Source organism: Aegilops tauschii, chromosome 2, assembly GCF_002575655.3.
Source record: "Aegilops tauschii subsp. strangulata cultivar AL8/78 chromosome 2, Aet v6.0, whole genome shotgun sequence".
Lineage (NCBI taxonomy): Eukaryota > Viridiplantae > Streptophyta > Magnoliopsida > Poales > Poaceae > Aegilops > Aegilops tauschii.
Window position 1 is genome coordinate 391,618,718 of NC_053036.3, and position 15,183 is coordinate 391,633,900.

Consider the following 15,183-nt stretch of genomic DNA (forward strand, 5'->3'; position numbering starts at 1 on the left):
GGAGTCATCTTCAAAATTGACTTCAAAGAAGCCTATGATAAAGTAAAATGGCCCTTTCTTTTGCAAACTTTACGCATGAAAGGTTTTTCTCCAAAATGGTGTAGATGGGTAGGGAGTTTTGTTTTGTGAAGGTAGTGTGGCTATCAAAGTCAACGATGATGTTAGCAACTACTTTCAGACTAGGAAGGGGCTTCGCCTAGGGGACCCCATATCCCCTATTTTATTCAACATTATGGCCGATATGTTAGCCATCCTTGTTGAGCAGGCTAAGGTGGCCGGTCAGATTAGCGGTGCCATTCCTCATTTGGTAGAAGACGGTCTATCTATCCTACAATATGTGGATGACACTATACTTTTTATGGATCACGACCTAGATAAAGCAAGATACCTCAAGCTGCTTTTATGTGCCTTTGAGAAACTCTCTGGTCTCAAAATTAATTTCCATAAGCTTTTCTGCTTCGGCGATGCTGCTGAGTCCGCATCTGAGTATGCTGAGATTTTTGGCTGCCAGCTCGGGCATTTCCAATTCGGTACCTAGGTATTCCGATACACTATCGGCGTTTAACTATCGCTGAGTGGAAGCACGTGGAAGAGAGACTTGAGAAGCGTCTAGCTAGTTGGAAGGCTAAACTCTTGTCATATTGGGGGCTATTGATTTTGATCAATTCTGTCCTCGACAATATGGTTCTATACATGCTGTCATTCTTTCACTTACCGAAATGGGTTCTTCAGCGTCTCGATTACTTTAGATCCAGATTTTTTTGGCAGTGCGTAATGAATCCAAGAAATATCGACTGGCTAGGTGGAGCTTATTATGCCGACCTAAAAGTCAAGGGAGCCTCGGGATTCAAGATCTCGAGATTAAAAACATACCTCTTTTGAGTAAATGGATTTACAAACTACTCACTGAGAATGGAGTGTGGCAGGAAATCATTCGTAACAAGCACGTGAGGTCCAAAGCCATTTCTCAAGTTCATTGAAAACCCGGTGATTCACATTTTTGGAGTGGCGCGATGAAGGCCAAGGAATTCCTTTTCCAATTTGGCACTTTCTCGGCTAGGGACGGTTCTCAGGTTCGTTTCTGGGAAGACACCTGGCTGAGGGCCACCCCACTTAAGGTGCAATACCCTAACTTGTACAGGATCGTTTGACATAAATTTGTCACGGTCAAACAAGTTTTGGGACACGAAAACCCTGATATTTCTTTCCGGAGGGACCTTTTAGGACCACGCTTGGCAGCATGGAATGAATTACTCCTTCGTATGTAGGCCATTCAACGGTCAGGGGAACCGGATAAGTTTCCATGGAATTTGCATCAAAACGACAGGTTATCACTCAAATCCTTGTACAATGCAATGGTTCATTGTGATGTTCCGGTTGATAACAAGAAATTGTGGAAGCTCAAAATTCCTCTAAGAGTGAAGATTTTCCTCTGGTTTCTAAACAGAGGGGTCATCTTGACTAGAAATAACTTGGCACGACGTAATTGGCAGGATATCAAGACAAGTGTCTTTTGTCAACATGACGAGTCCATTAAACACTTATTTTTTAGAGTGCAAGTTCGCTTGTGTAGTCTGGGCCATAGTCCAGGTAGCTTCAAATCTATACCCCACGTAGTGCACATAACATGTTCGGCAATTGGTTGTGGGATATTGATAAACAATTTTCTGCATATATCCTTTTGGGGCAGCTGCCTTATGCTCGGCATTGTGGCTTACCAGGAATGATGTGGTTTTTAACAATAAATGTGTTTCATGTCCTGTGCAGATTATTCATGCATGTATGCGATGGCTCCGTACTTGGTATATCATGCAGAGGCCGGAGGACAGAAATTATGATGGCGTCTACACGGCTGGAGCATACGGCCAAGGAGATTTTCTCGCTCCATGGATGGCATTGTAATCTCCGATAGGAACTGCCTGGATTGATTTACTTTTTACTATAAAACGATGTTTATTTTTGGGTCTGTTGGACTTGTTGGTTGTGTGCATCTTGCTATGCAGAGGCCGGGCATTCCTTGGATGCGGTTGTATCACCTTCATATATCAATCCAATGAAATGTCCTTTATCCAAAAAAAAATCAATATGAAGTGCCCTTCATGTCCCATGTGACTGTTAGAGTTGCTCTTAGTGGGGATTGTAAAAAAAGATATCCAGATTTTGTTTTTTCTTTTAAAATTGTCCATGTTTGCACTCTCTCAAACGAGTGACTTTCACCATTTTGAGATCCGAGGGAGAAAAGGGCGGAACATTCTTCATTGCGGTTTGCACTAGGCGACAGACGATTTCTAATGCCGTGGTGGAAAGATCACCTGGTTCCAGCGCGCTCGAGCAGGTGGCGCCCCACGTTTCTCTTTCTCTCGTGGCGCCCCACGTATCATTTCCCTGAAAATGTTAGCAGTAGTCCGTAACCCACGACCCTTGCACATAATGCCATGCCTGGAACTTATTTTCAAGCAGAGAAAATCTCGTTTCCATCGTGTCAATGTCACGCCCTAAGCGAGGAGACATTAGCTCTCGAGTCTCGACTTTCACTGCAGTGGAGAAAAGAAACCTTGGGCATACGTGCATAATTGTCACTAGCGGAAGTTCAAGCCGGATCCCTGGTAGATGTTCAGGGCTCAGTCAGCATAGTGAAGGACATTCGCGCAACGCAACTCAGCGCTAAGCACTAATCTACATGACATTTCCCGAGAGCAGCAGCAGACGGAGGATCGGCGAGGGGCGGGTTGGTCTCCGAGCCTCCTAGTTCGTCGGCGAGGTTGGTCTCCGTTGTGCAAACCGGTCCGGTGTCCTCCAATGGCTGCTGCTGTTCGGTTCGCAGCTCACCCGCCTCTGTTTCTGAACTTCTTTCATACAGATCCTTCTTCAGTAGAACAGTTCCAGGGATCGAGACCAGCCTGACCTTGCTCAGCTTCTTCTTGTCACAGTCTTCGATCGGCCTGAACCCGAATGCTGATGTCCATGTATCGACTAGGTTTGGAATTGCGAACAAAAGCAGCATTTCCACCTCCAGTGATTTCAGCATCTGTCGAAAATATCAGGCATGCGTAAGTTTTAGGGTAGCAACTTTATCTGAATTAATAAACTGTACACATGGGAAAAAGTAGAAGATATTTTATGCAGTACAAGTCATGCAAAACATACAGCTGCTGTTCAATAAAACATTAGTTGTTTTTTACTCCCAAGAAAGATAATCAATTGGTTCTGAATTTAAGTACTCCCTCCGTCCCAAAATTCTTGTCTTAGATTCGTCTAGATACGGATGTATCTAATACTAAAACGTGACTTGATACATCTGTAATTGGACAAATCCAAGACAAGAATTTCGGGACGGCGGGAGTACTTCGCAAAAGTTGATAGCTAGCCGAGCAAATCTGGGAAGGAACCTACAGGTAGATATTCATGTCCTAAGACGGCTATACACACGGATTATACTTAATATGATGCTTCGGCAAGGCAACACAACTTTAAGAAACAGTCCAAGCAGGTAACAAAAGCGCCAATGCCTACTTATCTTCATACCTCCTCAATGTAATCCACCAGTTGCCTGCACATCCCCTGTTGCCGATTCTCAGAACAAGTAGCTATTAGCGGCATCTCTGCTACAGTTGTGCCATGTAACCTGCAGCGACAGCAATATTTTAACTCCACATGCTCACCCCTTATCACTAGAAATTATCTGTAAACATAATACCTGATGGATGCCACGGAAAGGAGGTTGTCATCCTTTTCCAGGACTACAGTATAGAACCCCTTGTAATCCAAATGTACAAAGTCCGACCTGGCAAAGAAATATAAAGTGTAAAATGGAGGTCTTAAGTAATATACATGAGATTATAGGGAACTAAAATAAGCAAAATAAAGTAAATATGCAGTGAGCATGTTAAGGAGTTTTTTTTTTCTGATTCAGCTCACCTCCAGTTATACACAATAGGGGGCATTATGTCTACCCCTGTCCTCGGGTCGAAGATGGGCAAGAAGCATTCTTCCAAAATACTCAAAGCAATAATTAATTTCATGCTGCACTCAGCCAGGAGAGCAATGTCTGAAGCCGAGTGAACCTTTTGATCATCATTATTACGAAGTATGGTGCAAGAAAAGCCATCATCGAGGTGGTCAGGCATTCCAACACGAGAACGCATGCTCGTATAAATCTGAAAGTTACAGAACAAGACCAGCCTCATTAAGTAAAGGTTTCTGCTATCTTCAGCAACATATACAGCTATAGAAGTTATAGAACAAGAATAATCTTTGAGTGTACCTGCTGGCACCTTCTTTCACAAAACCAAGTACCAAGTCCACTTCTCTGATCACACACAACTTTACCAGATATGCATTTTACGTGATCTGGAGGAAATGAATAGATAAATGAAATATACCCATTAAAATTGAACAAGCAACGTAATGAATGAGCTATTAACAAAGATATTCTAAGAACTGTTAGGTCTTTCTCTAAGCCTGAGTAATATTTGAATCCAGAACTATGGTAAGAAGTTTTGTGCAATCTGGAATTGTATTGCCATAAAATGGATGGCTACTGATGTAGATTAACTATTGCTACAACATGAAGATTACATAAATAAATACTCATAAGCTGTGCCTGTGTCTGTGTTTGATCAGTTCTGAATCAACAATGTATGAGAAAAGAACTTCAATCGAAAAAATACTCGACCAACCAGGCACTACGACCTATGGTATTGTATTAAAAACGACCCAGACACTGGTCAGTCCGCAGAATAAATTCTGCCTCATCGGCCAAGCGCCGCTCGGTTCTCCAGCGCACCACTAAGCTTTTTTACAAAAAGTATGGATAATAACAATATTAAAATATTTACCCTTAAATACAGTAACAAATACATATGGGATGCGAACTATCTTTTGTCAAATAAAGAAATACGATAAGATACCAATGACAGTGCAAGTGAGACATTACATCGATATTCACACTGTGAGCATTCTAAAGCATGTAGGAGACCTCCTGGCGCCTTTGAATTGACCACTTCCCCACAAACATTGCACAGGCAACTAGAGCAATACCAGCTGCCATCTGGAACTTCCTGATAAAAAATACAATGCAATAGGAACAAATCAGTTAATATTAGTTAAAACTTGTGTCTTACTGTGCTAAAGATGACAAGATCGATAACAAATATGTACTCATGGTTATGGCAAATACAATAGTTAAATCAATAATGTAAGTTACAAAAAAGTTGTCCTGTCATGCCGATGCAAAATATGATTTCCAGAATGGGTACAACAATTATATCACATTCAGGATGAAAGTAAAGTATTAAGTACATGTCTGCACCAATCAATCGAATACAGACAAAGCCATGATAAAAAAGATGTAGCAGTGAATAAAGACTGCTTATTGCTATGAAGTTGATTTGGGTGTGGCATGGCAGTTAGAACAATCACGGGGACACGATTAGTAGTGACAAAACATTCTTTTTCTTTTGGTACATTATATTTTTTTTTCGAGAAAATGAAAAGGGCTTTTGCATTTCATTGCATTGAAAAGGTGGAGTTTTGATACAATCCTCCTAGGAGGTCAGTTACAAGTTACAGCCTGGGTCAGTGAAACTAGTGCACGTCCCAGGTGGGCGGCAGAATGACGCGTAGGCCGTGGGCGCCCGCTCTTGCCCACTGCTTGGCTTCCTCTTTGATCTTCGAGACCAGGACCTGAACCAGGGGCTGGGCGCCCTCAAAGATGCATTCGTTGCGCTGTTTCCAGATCATCCATGGTGTCAACAGAGCAATGGAGGCTAGGCCCTTACGCATCAGTGTTGGCGTGTTTTGCCTTGCCTGCAGCCACCAGTCCATCAGTGAATCTTCGTGGCTTGGCCCTGCAGTGGTCATCCATAGCCAGGACAGGATTTCGTGCCAAGTCTGCCTGGCGAAGGGGCACTCCAAGAGGAGGTGGCGCATCGTCTCGGGAGCCTGGTCACAGAGTGGGCATCTTGGCTGGTGCTGGAGACCGCGTCGAGCCAAGCGGTCGGCCGTCCAGCACCGGTCTTGGCTGGCCAACCAGTGAAAAAACTTCACTCTTGGCGGCGCCCAATTCTTCCATATGAGCTTCCATGAGAAGCAAGTCATGGATCCCTGGAAGGTGGCAAGATAGCATGAGCTAGCAGAGTATATACCGGAGGCCGTCCATCTCCAAACTAGCTGATCAGGGGTGTCCGAGAGCGTGATATGCTCGATCGCCAGCCAGACTTGAAGGTACACAGAGACTATAGGTCCCTGGAGTCAAGAGGAGGACTTGGTACATTATATCAGTGGCACAACAATTTTTGGTAACGTCATTTCAGTTGCATCCAGGGATTAAAAGAGACATAGTGTTGGTGCAATAATTTGCCTCCTTGTGTTTTGGAGATTACTGTCAGAAACAGCGAAGGACTAATGTATTTGCTAGTGCACACAGAGACTATAGGTCCCTGGAGTCAAGAGGAGTTTGGTACAAACTCCGAAGATAATCACCTGTGCTGCAGTGAAGATTATCATCGAAGATTATGCGTGACGAAGTTGACCCCCAAAAAATTGCTGACGTGAAGCAATTGCCGCGGTACATGGTCCGAGAGATTTGACTGCAGCCGAGAAGAATGGAGGCGGAGAAAAGACGTAGTATTTTCTTTCGTAGTTCATTTTCTCTTTCTTGAGTCATAGGACCACCATACTATTAAAAGGGGTATAGTGTTCGAAACTTTTGTTTCTCTGATGCTAAACTGAAACCTACAAGAGTTGAGAGAAATCTCTTTGCGTTCCGAAACATTACTTGCCAGCCAGAGACGTTGTTCTTCTAGGCTGCGAGAGATATGCTTCGGACCGAAGAGTCAACTTACTTGTTCCTCAAGTAAAGTTGCCGGGTGCGTTTGAAATCCGACTGTTGGAAACGTGTCGGTTGGTCATTGGCTAGTTGTCATGTCCAAAATGGCCTTTTCCCCCTTGGAAAGACCGCGGCTATAAATAGCCACCCCATTCCAACGTGAACCGTTGGCTGCTCGGTGTGATTCTGACTAGTTTCTATGAGCACCCACTCTTCGAAAGATTTGAGTTTAAAAATCCACCGAGAGAAACCCCCAGAGCCAAAAGACTAGATGGTGGTTTAGCATCACAAAGATCTAAGTTTAGTATGCTCCACCTTTTACTCTTTTACTCTTGAGAGCTGCCAACTCTCTAGACGGTTAGGTGTCAAGTGCTTCAGTGACCAAGAGTAATTGTGGTTCACGAAGACAAAGTTTGTGAAGGTTATGGAGATCGCCTCAAGTATCTACCTCGAGTAATCGGCATGAGTTGACGAACTTGTTGTCGAGGCGAACAAGACGAAAATAGTTTATCTTCTGTGTTAAATCACAAGTCCCTCCAACCAGACATAGCTCCTTTGCAGAAGAGTGAACTGGTGTACCAAATCCCTTGTCGCCATCGAGCATCAACGGTTTCATCTTAACCCTGTTTACCTTCGCTTGTTTATCCTCGGTTAAGTTTCAATCATGTGATTTCTCTTCGGTACTCATGCTTAATTTGCTTCGGTAGTTTTCTAACTAGTCTTGTATCTGTTTACTTCTTTTCCGTTGTCGTGTTTTGAGAGATCTGAAGTTTCCTAAAAGAAACTTTAAATCTCCCATTCACCCCCCTCTGGTCGACATATTTTGTTCCTACACATAGTTCGTTCCAGACTCGTGGTGCATGGGGTTTTTGGCTATGGCAGCAAAAATCAAGGAGAGGATGTCTTAAGCTTTGCTTTAGCCTATGACATGATAGTACCTAACACCCTCTTTAAAAAAAGAGAATCCCATCTGGTGACTTTTAGTAGTGGTCAACACTCTAGCCAGATTAATTTCATCCTCTCGAGATGAGAATACAGGCGTGCTTGCCTGGATTGTAAGGTGATATCTGGAGAGAATGTTGTCCCTCAAGATAAGCTTGTGGATGCTAACTTAGCTTCCGGATACATGTCCGCTGTGATAAGCGCACCAAAGTGGTGGAAGCTCAAGGGGAGGCATTTCCGGCATTCAATGAGAGGGTTATTAAGGAGGGCTTTTGGGAGGAAGGAGGTGATGTAAACAATATGTGAATGAAGATGGTGACTTGTGTTCGGAAGGTGGCTTCAGAGGAGTTAGGGGTGACCAAGGAAAGTAGAAGCGAAGCTAAAGATACTCAATGGTGGAGCGATGATGTCCAAAAGGCTATTAAGATTCGCAGTGCATGGGGGCTTTGGTTATAGCAGCATGAATCAAGAAGAAGAGGATGTCTTAAGCTTTGCTTTAGCCTACGACATGATCGTAGCTAACACCATCTTTAAAAGGAGGGTATCCCATCTAGTAACTTTTAGTAGTGGTCAACACTCTAGCCAGATTAATTTCGTTCTCTCGAGACGAGAAGACAGACGTGTTTGCCTAGATTGTAAGGTGATACATGGAAAGAGTGTTGTCTATTAACAAAAGCTTGTGGTGGCTATTAAGGAGAAGAAAGACTGGTTCAGACACCTACACCTAGATAGGAGTGCAGACAATATAAAGAAGTACAAGGTGGCAAAGAAGACCGCAAAGCGAGCTGTGAGTGAAGCAAGGGTTCGGGCGTATGAGGACTTGCAACGTTTAAATATGAGGGAAGGCAAAAGGGACATCTTAAGATGGCCAAGATCCGAACTAGGTAGACCAAGGATGTGAGCCAAGTCAAATGCATCAAATATGGAGCAGATCGACTACTGGTGAAGGATGAGGAGATCAAGAATAGATGGTGATAGTACTTTGACGAACCGCTCAATGGAGAGAACAAGAGATCTGCCATTGAGTTGGGCGACTCCTTTGATGATACCAGCAGGCGTTTTGTGCGGCGAATCCAGGAGCCTAAGATCAGTGAGACTTTAAAAAGGATGAAAGGAGGCAAGGTCATGATCCATGATTGTATCCCCATTGAGGTGTGGAAATGCCTGGGAGACACAACGATAGTATGACTAACTAAGCTTTTCAACCTTATTTTTCGGTCAACAAGATGCCCGAAGAATGAAGGCGGAGTATATTTGTACCAATCTTCAAGAGTAAGAGGGATGTTCAAAGTTTTACTAATTACCATGGAAGTAAACTGATGAGCCATACAATGAAGCTATGGGAGAGAGCCATTGACCACCGATTAAGAATGACAAGCGTGACGAAACAGAAGTTTGGTTTCATGCCTGGGAGGTCGGCCATGAAAGCTATTTTCCTTGGCACTCAAACTTATGGAGAGATACAAGGAGAAAAAGAAGGACCTTCATCATTAACTTGGAGAAGGCCTACGATAAGATACCGGGAAATGTCATGTGATGGACCTTGAAGAAATACAAAGTCCCAACAAAGTACATTGTCGTCATCAAAGACATGCACGATAATGTTTTGACAAGTGTTCGAACAAGTGATGGTGCCACTGATGACTTTCCAATTAAAATAGGACTGCATCAAGGGTCGGCTTTGAGCCCTTATATTGTTTGCTTTGGTGATAGATGAGATCACAAGGGATATACAAAGAGATATCCCATGGTGTATGCTCTTTGCGGATGATGTGGTGCTAGTCGATGATAATCAGATAGGCATTAATAGAAAGTTAGAACTGTGGAAACAAACTTTGGTATAGAAATGTTTAAGCTTAGTAGATCTAAAACTGAGTACATGAGGTGTAGTTTCAGTACTACTAGGCACGAGGAAGAGGTTAGCCTTTATGGACAGGCGGTACCTCAGAAGGACACCTTTTGATATGTGGGTCACTGTTGCAGAAGGATGGTGATATCGACGAAGATCTAAGTCATTGAACCGAAGTCGGATGGATGAAGTTGCACCAAGCTTCTGGCGCCCTTTGTGACAAGAGGGTGCAACAAAAGTGAAAAGGCAATTTCTATAGGACGACAATTCGACCTGTGATGTTGTATGGTGCAAAATATTGGCCAACTAAAAGGCGACATGTCCAATAGTTAAGCGTAGTAGAGATGCACATGCTGAGATGGATATGGGGCCACACAAGAAAGGATCGGGTCTGAAATGATGATATACGTGATAGAGTTAGGATAGCACCAAATATACAACATGGTCCTCCAAAAACGCATGTGCATAGCGGAAGGATAAAGTGTGCTGATAATATCAAGAGAGGTCGGGATAAACCAAACTTGACATGGGGGAGTCCATAAAGAGAGACCCGAAGGACTGGAATATCACCAAAGAACTAGTCATGGAGAGTGGTGTGTGAAAGTTAGCTATCCACATGACAGAACCATGACTAGGTTTTGAGATCTTATGAATTTCAACTCTAGGCTACCCCAACCATTTTGGGAATGAAAGGCTTTGTTGTTCATAGTTCATTTCAGAGTCGTCATAAACTGATTTCTGATTTGGTTAGTTTCCCAGAAAGTACATCTACATAGCTCTATATTTTGGCTAAGTAAAGAAAAGGGAAACATTTCGAAAACAAACCTGACAAGGCAAGCAGGCCTGATGGTAACTAGCAGGGCAGTTGTCACAGCATATTAGTTCACCGACATCACCACATAATCCACAAGTGTCATCATTTTCATCTGCTTGTACTGACATAGTATCTTTTGCACTTTCTTTCCTCTTCTTCTGCTCTATAAACCACGCTTGAAGCTGACATAGGCTGTAAGATTTACCAGAACCCAAGAAAAGATTCAGGGTCAGAGTTTCTTGTTTGAGACCTGCATGGCACCTAAAGTTGGACATTGTAAATATGGTGTCACAACACCGGCACCTTATGCCATGCTCGGTTATGTTCCCATCTTTCAACACGTTCTTAGGTCCTGGCCTTCTATACTGGAGAATATTCATTGTACAAACAATGCCCATCTCAAGTAATTTGCTCAACACCGTTCTTGCACTTTTAGGGAACTTCTGCTGGCCGCATTTTTTTTCATTCTCCAGGCGAGACCTCGGAAGAGATTTCAAGCCAATTCTATTTATGAGCATTCGATTATAATGGTTCCTGTAACGCGCGGTCAGCCTATGTATTACAGCTGTCATCAAAAGATCATCCTCGTCAAACCTGCATTTACGCCTCCATGGTTGTTTCTTTCGAAATTTGACATCCTTTTTGGGTGGTTGTTCTGACACGAGCTGTTTTGGGGGTTCACTGCTATCTTCAGCTTGTTCCTTGTGCTCTTTAATTTGGGGCACTAGAGTCAAAGGGACCTGCTCACTACTTGATGCACTTATCTGTACTTCCTCACAACGTGTCACACACCTAGTAGGATTCTCAGCTGTACTACTATCCATGCATTGACCAATTATGGAGTCGCTTATAAGACCATCATTTACTTTCTGTTTCTTTTCACGAACTTCGTCTTGGATATCTGCAGCCTCCTGTGACCTTTTTTGATTCGAAGAAGCATGCTCACTGCTTGTTGCACCTATCTGTTCTTTCCCATTGTGAACTACACAGCTAGCTGGAACCTCAGTTGTAATGTCCATATTCTTACCAATTGCACAATGACTTGCATGAACACTATTTACTCTCTGTTTCTTTCTACGGACATCATTGATACCTGCAACCTTCTCAGACCTTTTTTGACCATTTTTACTTGGATCAGACTCTGATATCTCCCTTTGTTCAGATGTTCGTGCTTCATTCTGCATGTTCAGCTCACCACAATGTCCAGACACCTTTGAGTTTGGTTCAGAAGAAGGGCCACAGATCAACTGGTTAGGAGGTTCTGGGTTTGTGACTTCCCAACCAATTGGAGAACCCTCACTATCAAGATATAAAAATCCCTGAATCAAGCTCGCTTCATAGGCAGATGTCTGGATGTCCAGCTGCATGTTTGCCCCCATGCTATCATGGGAAAAATTAAGACAACTCAACGTCTCTTGATTAAATGTACTGTTGTTCATGAAAGAGAGTCTCCCGTCTTGCGGGGACACAAACAGTACTTGTGGTTCGGAGATCTTCAATGGGCCACCAGTGGCTCCAGATGGTACCCATCCTGTTTTTGTCATCTGTTCCAAGCTCATGTCTTTAGCTTCCAAGTTTGTACCCTTCTCTTTTAATAGTGACAGTGTACCAGAGGAAGGTCCACCCCTTACATCATCATTTCCCACTTGGAATCCAGGTACAACGACAACATCGTGTTCATTGTTGATATCATCTCTGATAACGTCTAAGGGTGTATCCTTTTCTGCTAACAGAGACAATGCACCAGCTGAAGGTTCATCCCTCACATGTACATTTCCCGCTTGGAATCCAGTTACAACAACATCATGTTCATTGTTGACATCGTCTCTGATAGCTTCTAAGCGTGCATCCTTTTCTTCTAGTAGTGATGATGTACCAGACGAAGGTCCACCCCTTACATCCTCATTTCCTGCTTGGTAATCAGAGACAACTGCAGCAGCATGATGTTCACTGCTGACAGCATCTGTCGTTCCAAGGATCATCTCATCCACCTCGTGAGAAAACAGCAGGTCTGGTCTTATGAGCAACTCGTCAGAAGGACTGTCTGCAGAGTTACCCATATCGGCGGCGATTTCCATCGCTTCACCGGCATGAGAACTTGGACCCTTGATTTGCACATTTTCAACCAGGTGATCTGAAGCATAACTAGGCGGGAAATATAGTGGGTCGGACTCATCTCGAATATCCTGAACCATTTTAGAGTATGGAAATTCTCCTTTTGTACTAAAGCAATTAGGCATTGAGCTGGGCTCTGTTGAATCTTGGAAACCTTTCACTATACGATGAGGAATATTTCTGACGCTTCTTTCATTCATTTCTTCCATGGTCAAGTACCTTTGCTGCACTTCATATTGGCTATGCTTGCTTGTTCCAAATATAAAAGACTGCTCATTGTGCAGAGAATTTTCCTCTTTGTGAGGCTGGCCATCAGATAGAAGAAGCGGCAGAAGACTTCTCCGTGACTTGGGATGTGTGCCGTTATAGTTGCTTGAATACTTAATTGCAACTGGCTTGTTAACATTCCTGCGACTCAAGCGACTCAACAGCTTAATGTCGCTGCAATTGAGGATTGTAACTCTGCTGTTCACAGCTTTCAGTGCCACTCCGTTCCGCAGAGCTGCGACCTTCTTATCGATGCAAACTACTGCCATGAAAGGATCGAGGAGCTGCCACTGGTGGAGGAAGGATAGAGATTGCTTCGGGCGCCGGACCTCGTGCTCTAAGCATAACAGTGTGTTCTTCAAATCATAACAAAATTCATACATGTTGAACCATTCCTTTCCATAGTAATTCCCATCAAATCGGGGCGAATGAATAAGCAACCACTGGCCAAAGCATTTCCAAGCCTTAGGAAGAGAAGCTAGGCGGATTTCTTTGTCAGGCGACTCGAACATGAGGTCGACCTTACTCTTGTCCCCCCTTTCCTTGCCCTCGATCTTCCACCCGGCGTCCATTATCAGAAGATGTGCGTGCAGCCGGAGATGGTTCCAGAGCATTCCAAAGCCACCACGGCCATCCCGTCGCTGTGCGACCACACTGTTAATGTCAACTCTCTCCCAATCCAGAATACTGCATTGTTTTGCTCTCTGGCTCCTGCGTATCACAGCCCTGCGAGTGTACACCCGATCACCGGAAGGTGGCGTCTCTTGTACCACGAGTTCACATTCAGAAGGCCTGCCATGATGATCTGTACAAAGCATTGCATTCTGCATCTGTTGACTAGCACTATGATATAAGACATGATAGCTTGATAGGCTGCCGTGAGTAAAGGACTCGACTATGCGGCAGTAGACCATCCTGTTGCTGGATGCAGAGCTGGATGGTGTGCTAGCTGGTACCAATGCTTTGATTGCGCCTGGTAGCGAAGTGGTCTGTCCGCTGCCAAAAATGCCCTCAAGGATTTGTTTTTCCTGCTCAGAACCATCAAATGTGTCTTCTCTCAGCTCAGCAACTTTCTCTCCAAACAGCATTGTTGCAATATCCTCCTCCTTCATGCCTATTCCCACCAGGAAGTCTACCTCATCCATCCTGTTTAGTGGTGCAAACTGAAGCAATCACACTGCAATGAAGGCATAAACAAAGTTAGAGCACACATATTTGCAACATCAGAAAAATCACAACTTGGCAGTCTCTAACTAAATGCACAAAAGAATCACCAAAAGCACCAAAAGAGGTAAGCTACGACTGCCAAAAACAGAGACATGTAACACCAATAGGGCACCAAGAACTGAAGTAAAACCGGGACAGAGTAATGATAGTTGCATTTCAACTATTAATTTTTGCCTCAATAGTGATTGTACTGAACTGAACCACACATCAGAGTAGCACGCCCTGAAAGGCTGGACCTGAACCAGAATAGCATTTCATCATCGCAACGCAAGGATGGTAGCAGGATTTTTTTTCCCCAAAACAATAATGATAAATCAATCGCCATCCCATAAGAGCAAAAAAGGGGGCAAACTAATCACCCCCACCCTACATCCGCGTGTATCAAGAGCTCTACCCAACATTACGGTATTTCACCCGTCCGCACTCGCAGGGCAGACAGATCGATCACACCATCCATCTGGCGCACCGAACAGGCAGGCTGCGAGCGAGCGATTCCCCAATCCAAGAACCAGATGCGAGGAGGAAGAAGATGTACAGCTAACATACCAAGAACAGGCGGCGCCGAGGGGAGCAATGGGCGCATCAATGGCGACGCCCCGAGCCGCCGCTGGCCGTCCGTGACTGTGGGCAAGAAGAGGCACCGCTTTATCCCCACCATCCCCTCTCCATTGGAGATGTCGCCTACTCTCTCTCTCACTCACTCTCTCTCTCTCCCCTCTATCCACCAAGCTCTGTCTGTCTGTTTCTTTCGCCGAGACCACCGCGCCGAACAGTGATGGCACTAGCTTTGCCCCGGGGCGCGCGCACAAAGTCTCTCCCTCGCGCGGGGCGGGAGGCGGCAGGGCCGTGGCAGGGCGCAAGCGGAATGCTGTCCCCGTCTTTTTTTCTCCCGTGCCGAGGGTGTACGTACCCTGCCCACACCGCTCTCTGGGTCGCTGGTTCCGGCCTCCATGTGTGTGACATGCAGCAGTCTCGGGAATCTGGCTGTGGGCGTGCGTAATGGACTGGTGCGTGCGTGGGCTTGGCGACCGCGGGCGAAGCCGTGACATGTGTGATTGGAGAAACTAAGAGCATCACTAGTAGTACCCTCAAACCTTCAAATCAGTTTAAGGGTTAAGAATTGACATTTTTTAACATTTT

The 15,183-nt window shown here is 44.4% G+C and overlaps 1 protein-coding gene across 1 annotated transcript; it reads right to left on the bottom strand.

Moving 5' to 3' along the window:
• Positions 1–2,428: 2,428 nt before the first annotated feature.
• Positions 2,429–14,914, bottom strand: LOC109759467 (uncharacterized). The gene is made up of 8 exons (XM_020318289.4): positions 14,590–14,914; positions 10,446–13,993; positions 4,937–5,060; positions 4,265–4,350; positions 3,919–4,157; positions 3,698–3,784; positions 3,526–3,625; positions 2,429–3,028 (listed from the first exon to the last, which is right to left on the bottom strand). The coding sequence occupies exons 2-8, from the start codon at positions 13,959–13,961 to the stop codon at positions 2,672–2,674; spliced, it is 4,509 nt and encodes a 1,502-aa protein (XP_020173878.1). The 5' UTR covers positions 13,962–13,993; positions 14,590–14,914; the 3' UTR covers positions 2,429–2,671.
• Positions 14,915–15,183: the final 269 nt, after the last annotated feature.

What these genes read in the sequence shown, in the direction of transcription:
- LOC109759467 (XM_020318289.4), bottom strand. Translation starts at nt 13,961, where the DNA reads ATGGATGAGGTAGACTTCCTGGTGGGAATAGGCATGAAGGAGGAGGAT. An exon ending in GTGAAAGAAGGTGCCAGCAG is followed by an intron (nt 4,158 to 4,264) that starts GTACACTCAAAG and finishes TGTAACTTTCAG; the next exon opens with ATTTATACGAGCATGCGTTC. An exon ending in CTTTCCGTGGCATCCATCAG is followed by an intron (nt 3,626 to 3,697) that starts GTATTATGTTTA and finishes CTGTCGCTGCAG; the next exon opens with GTTACATGGCACAACTGTAG.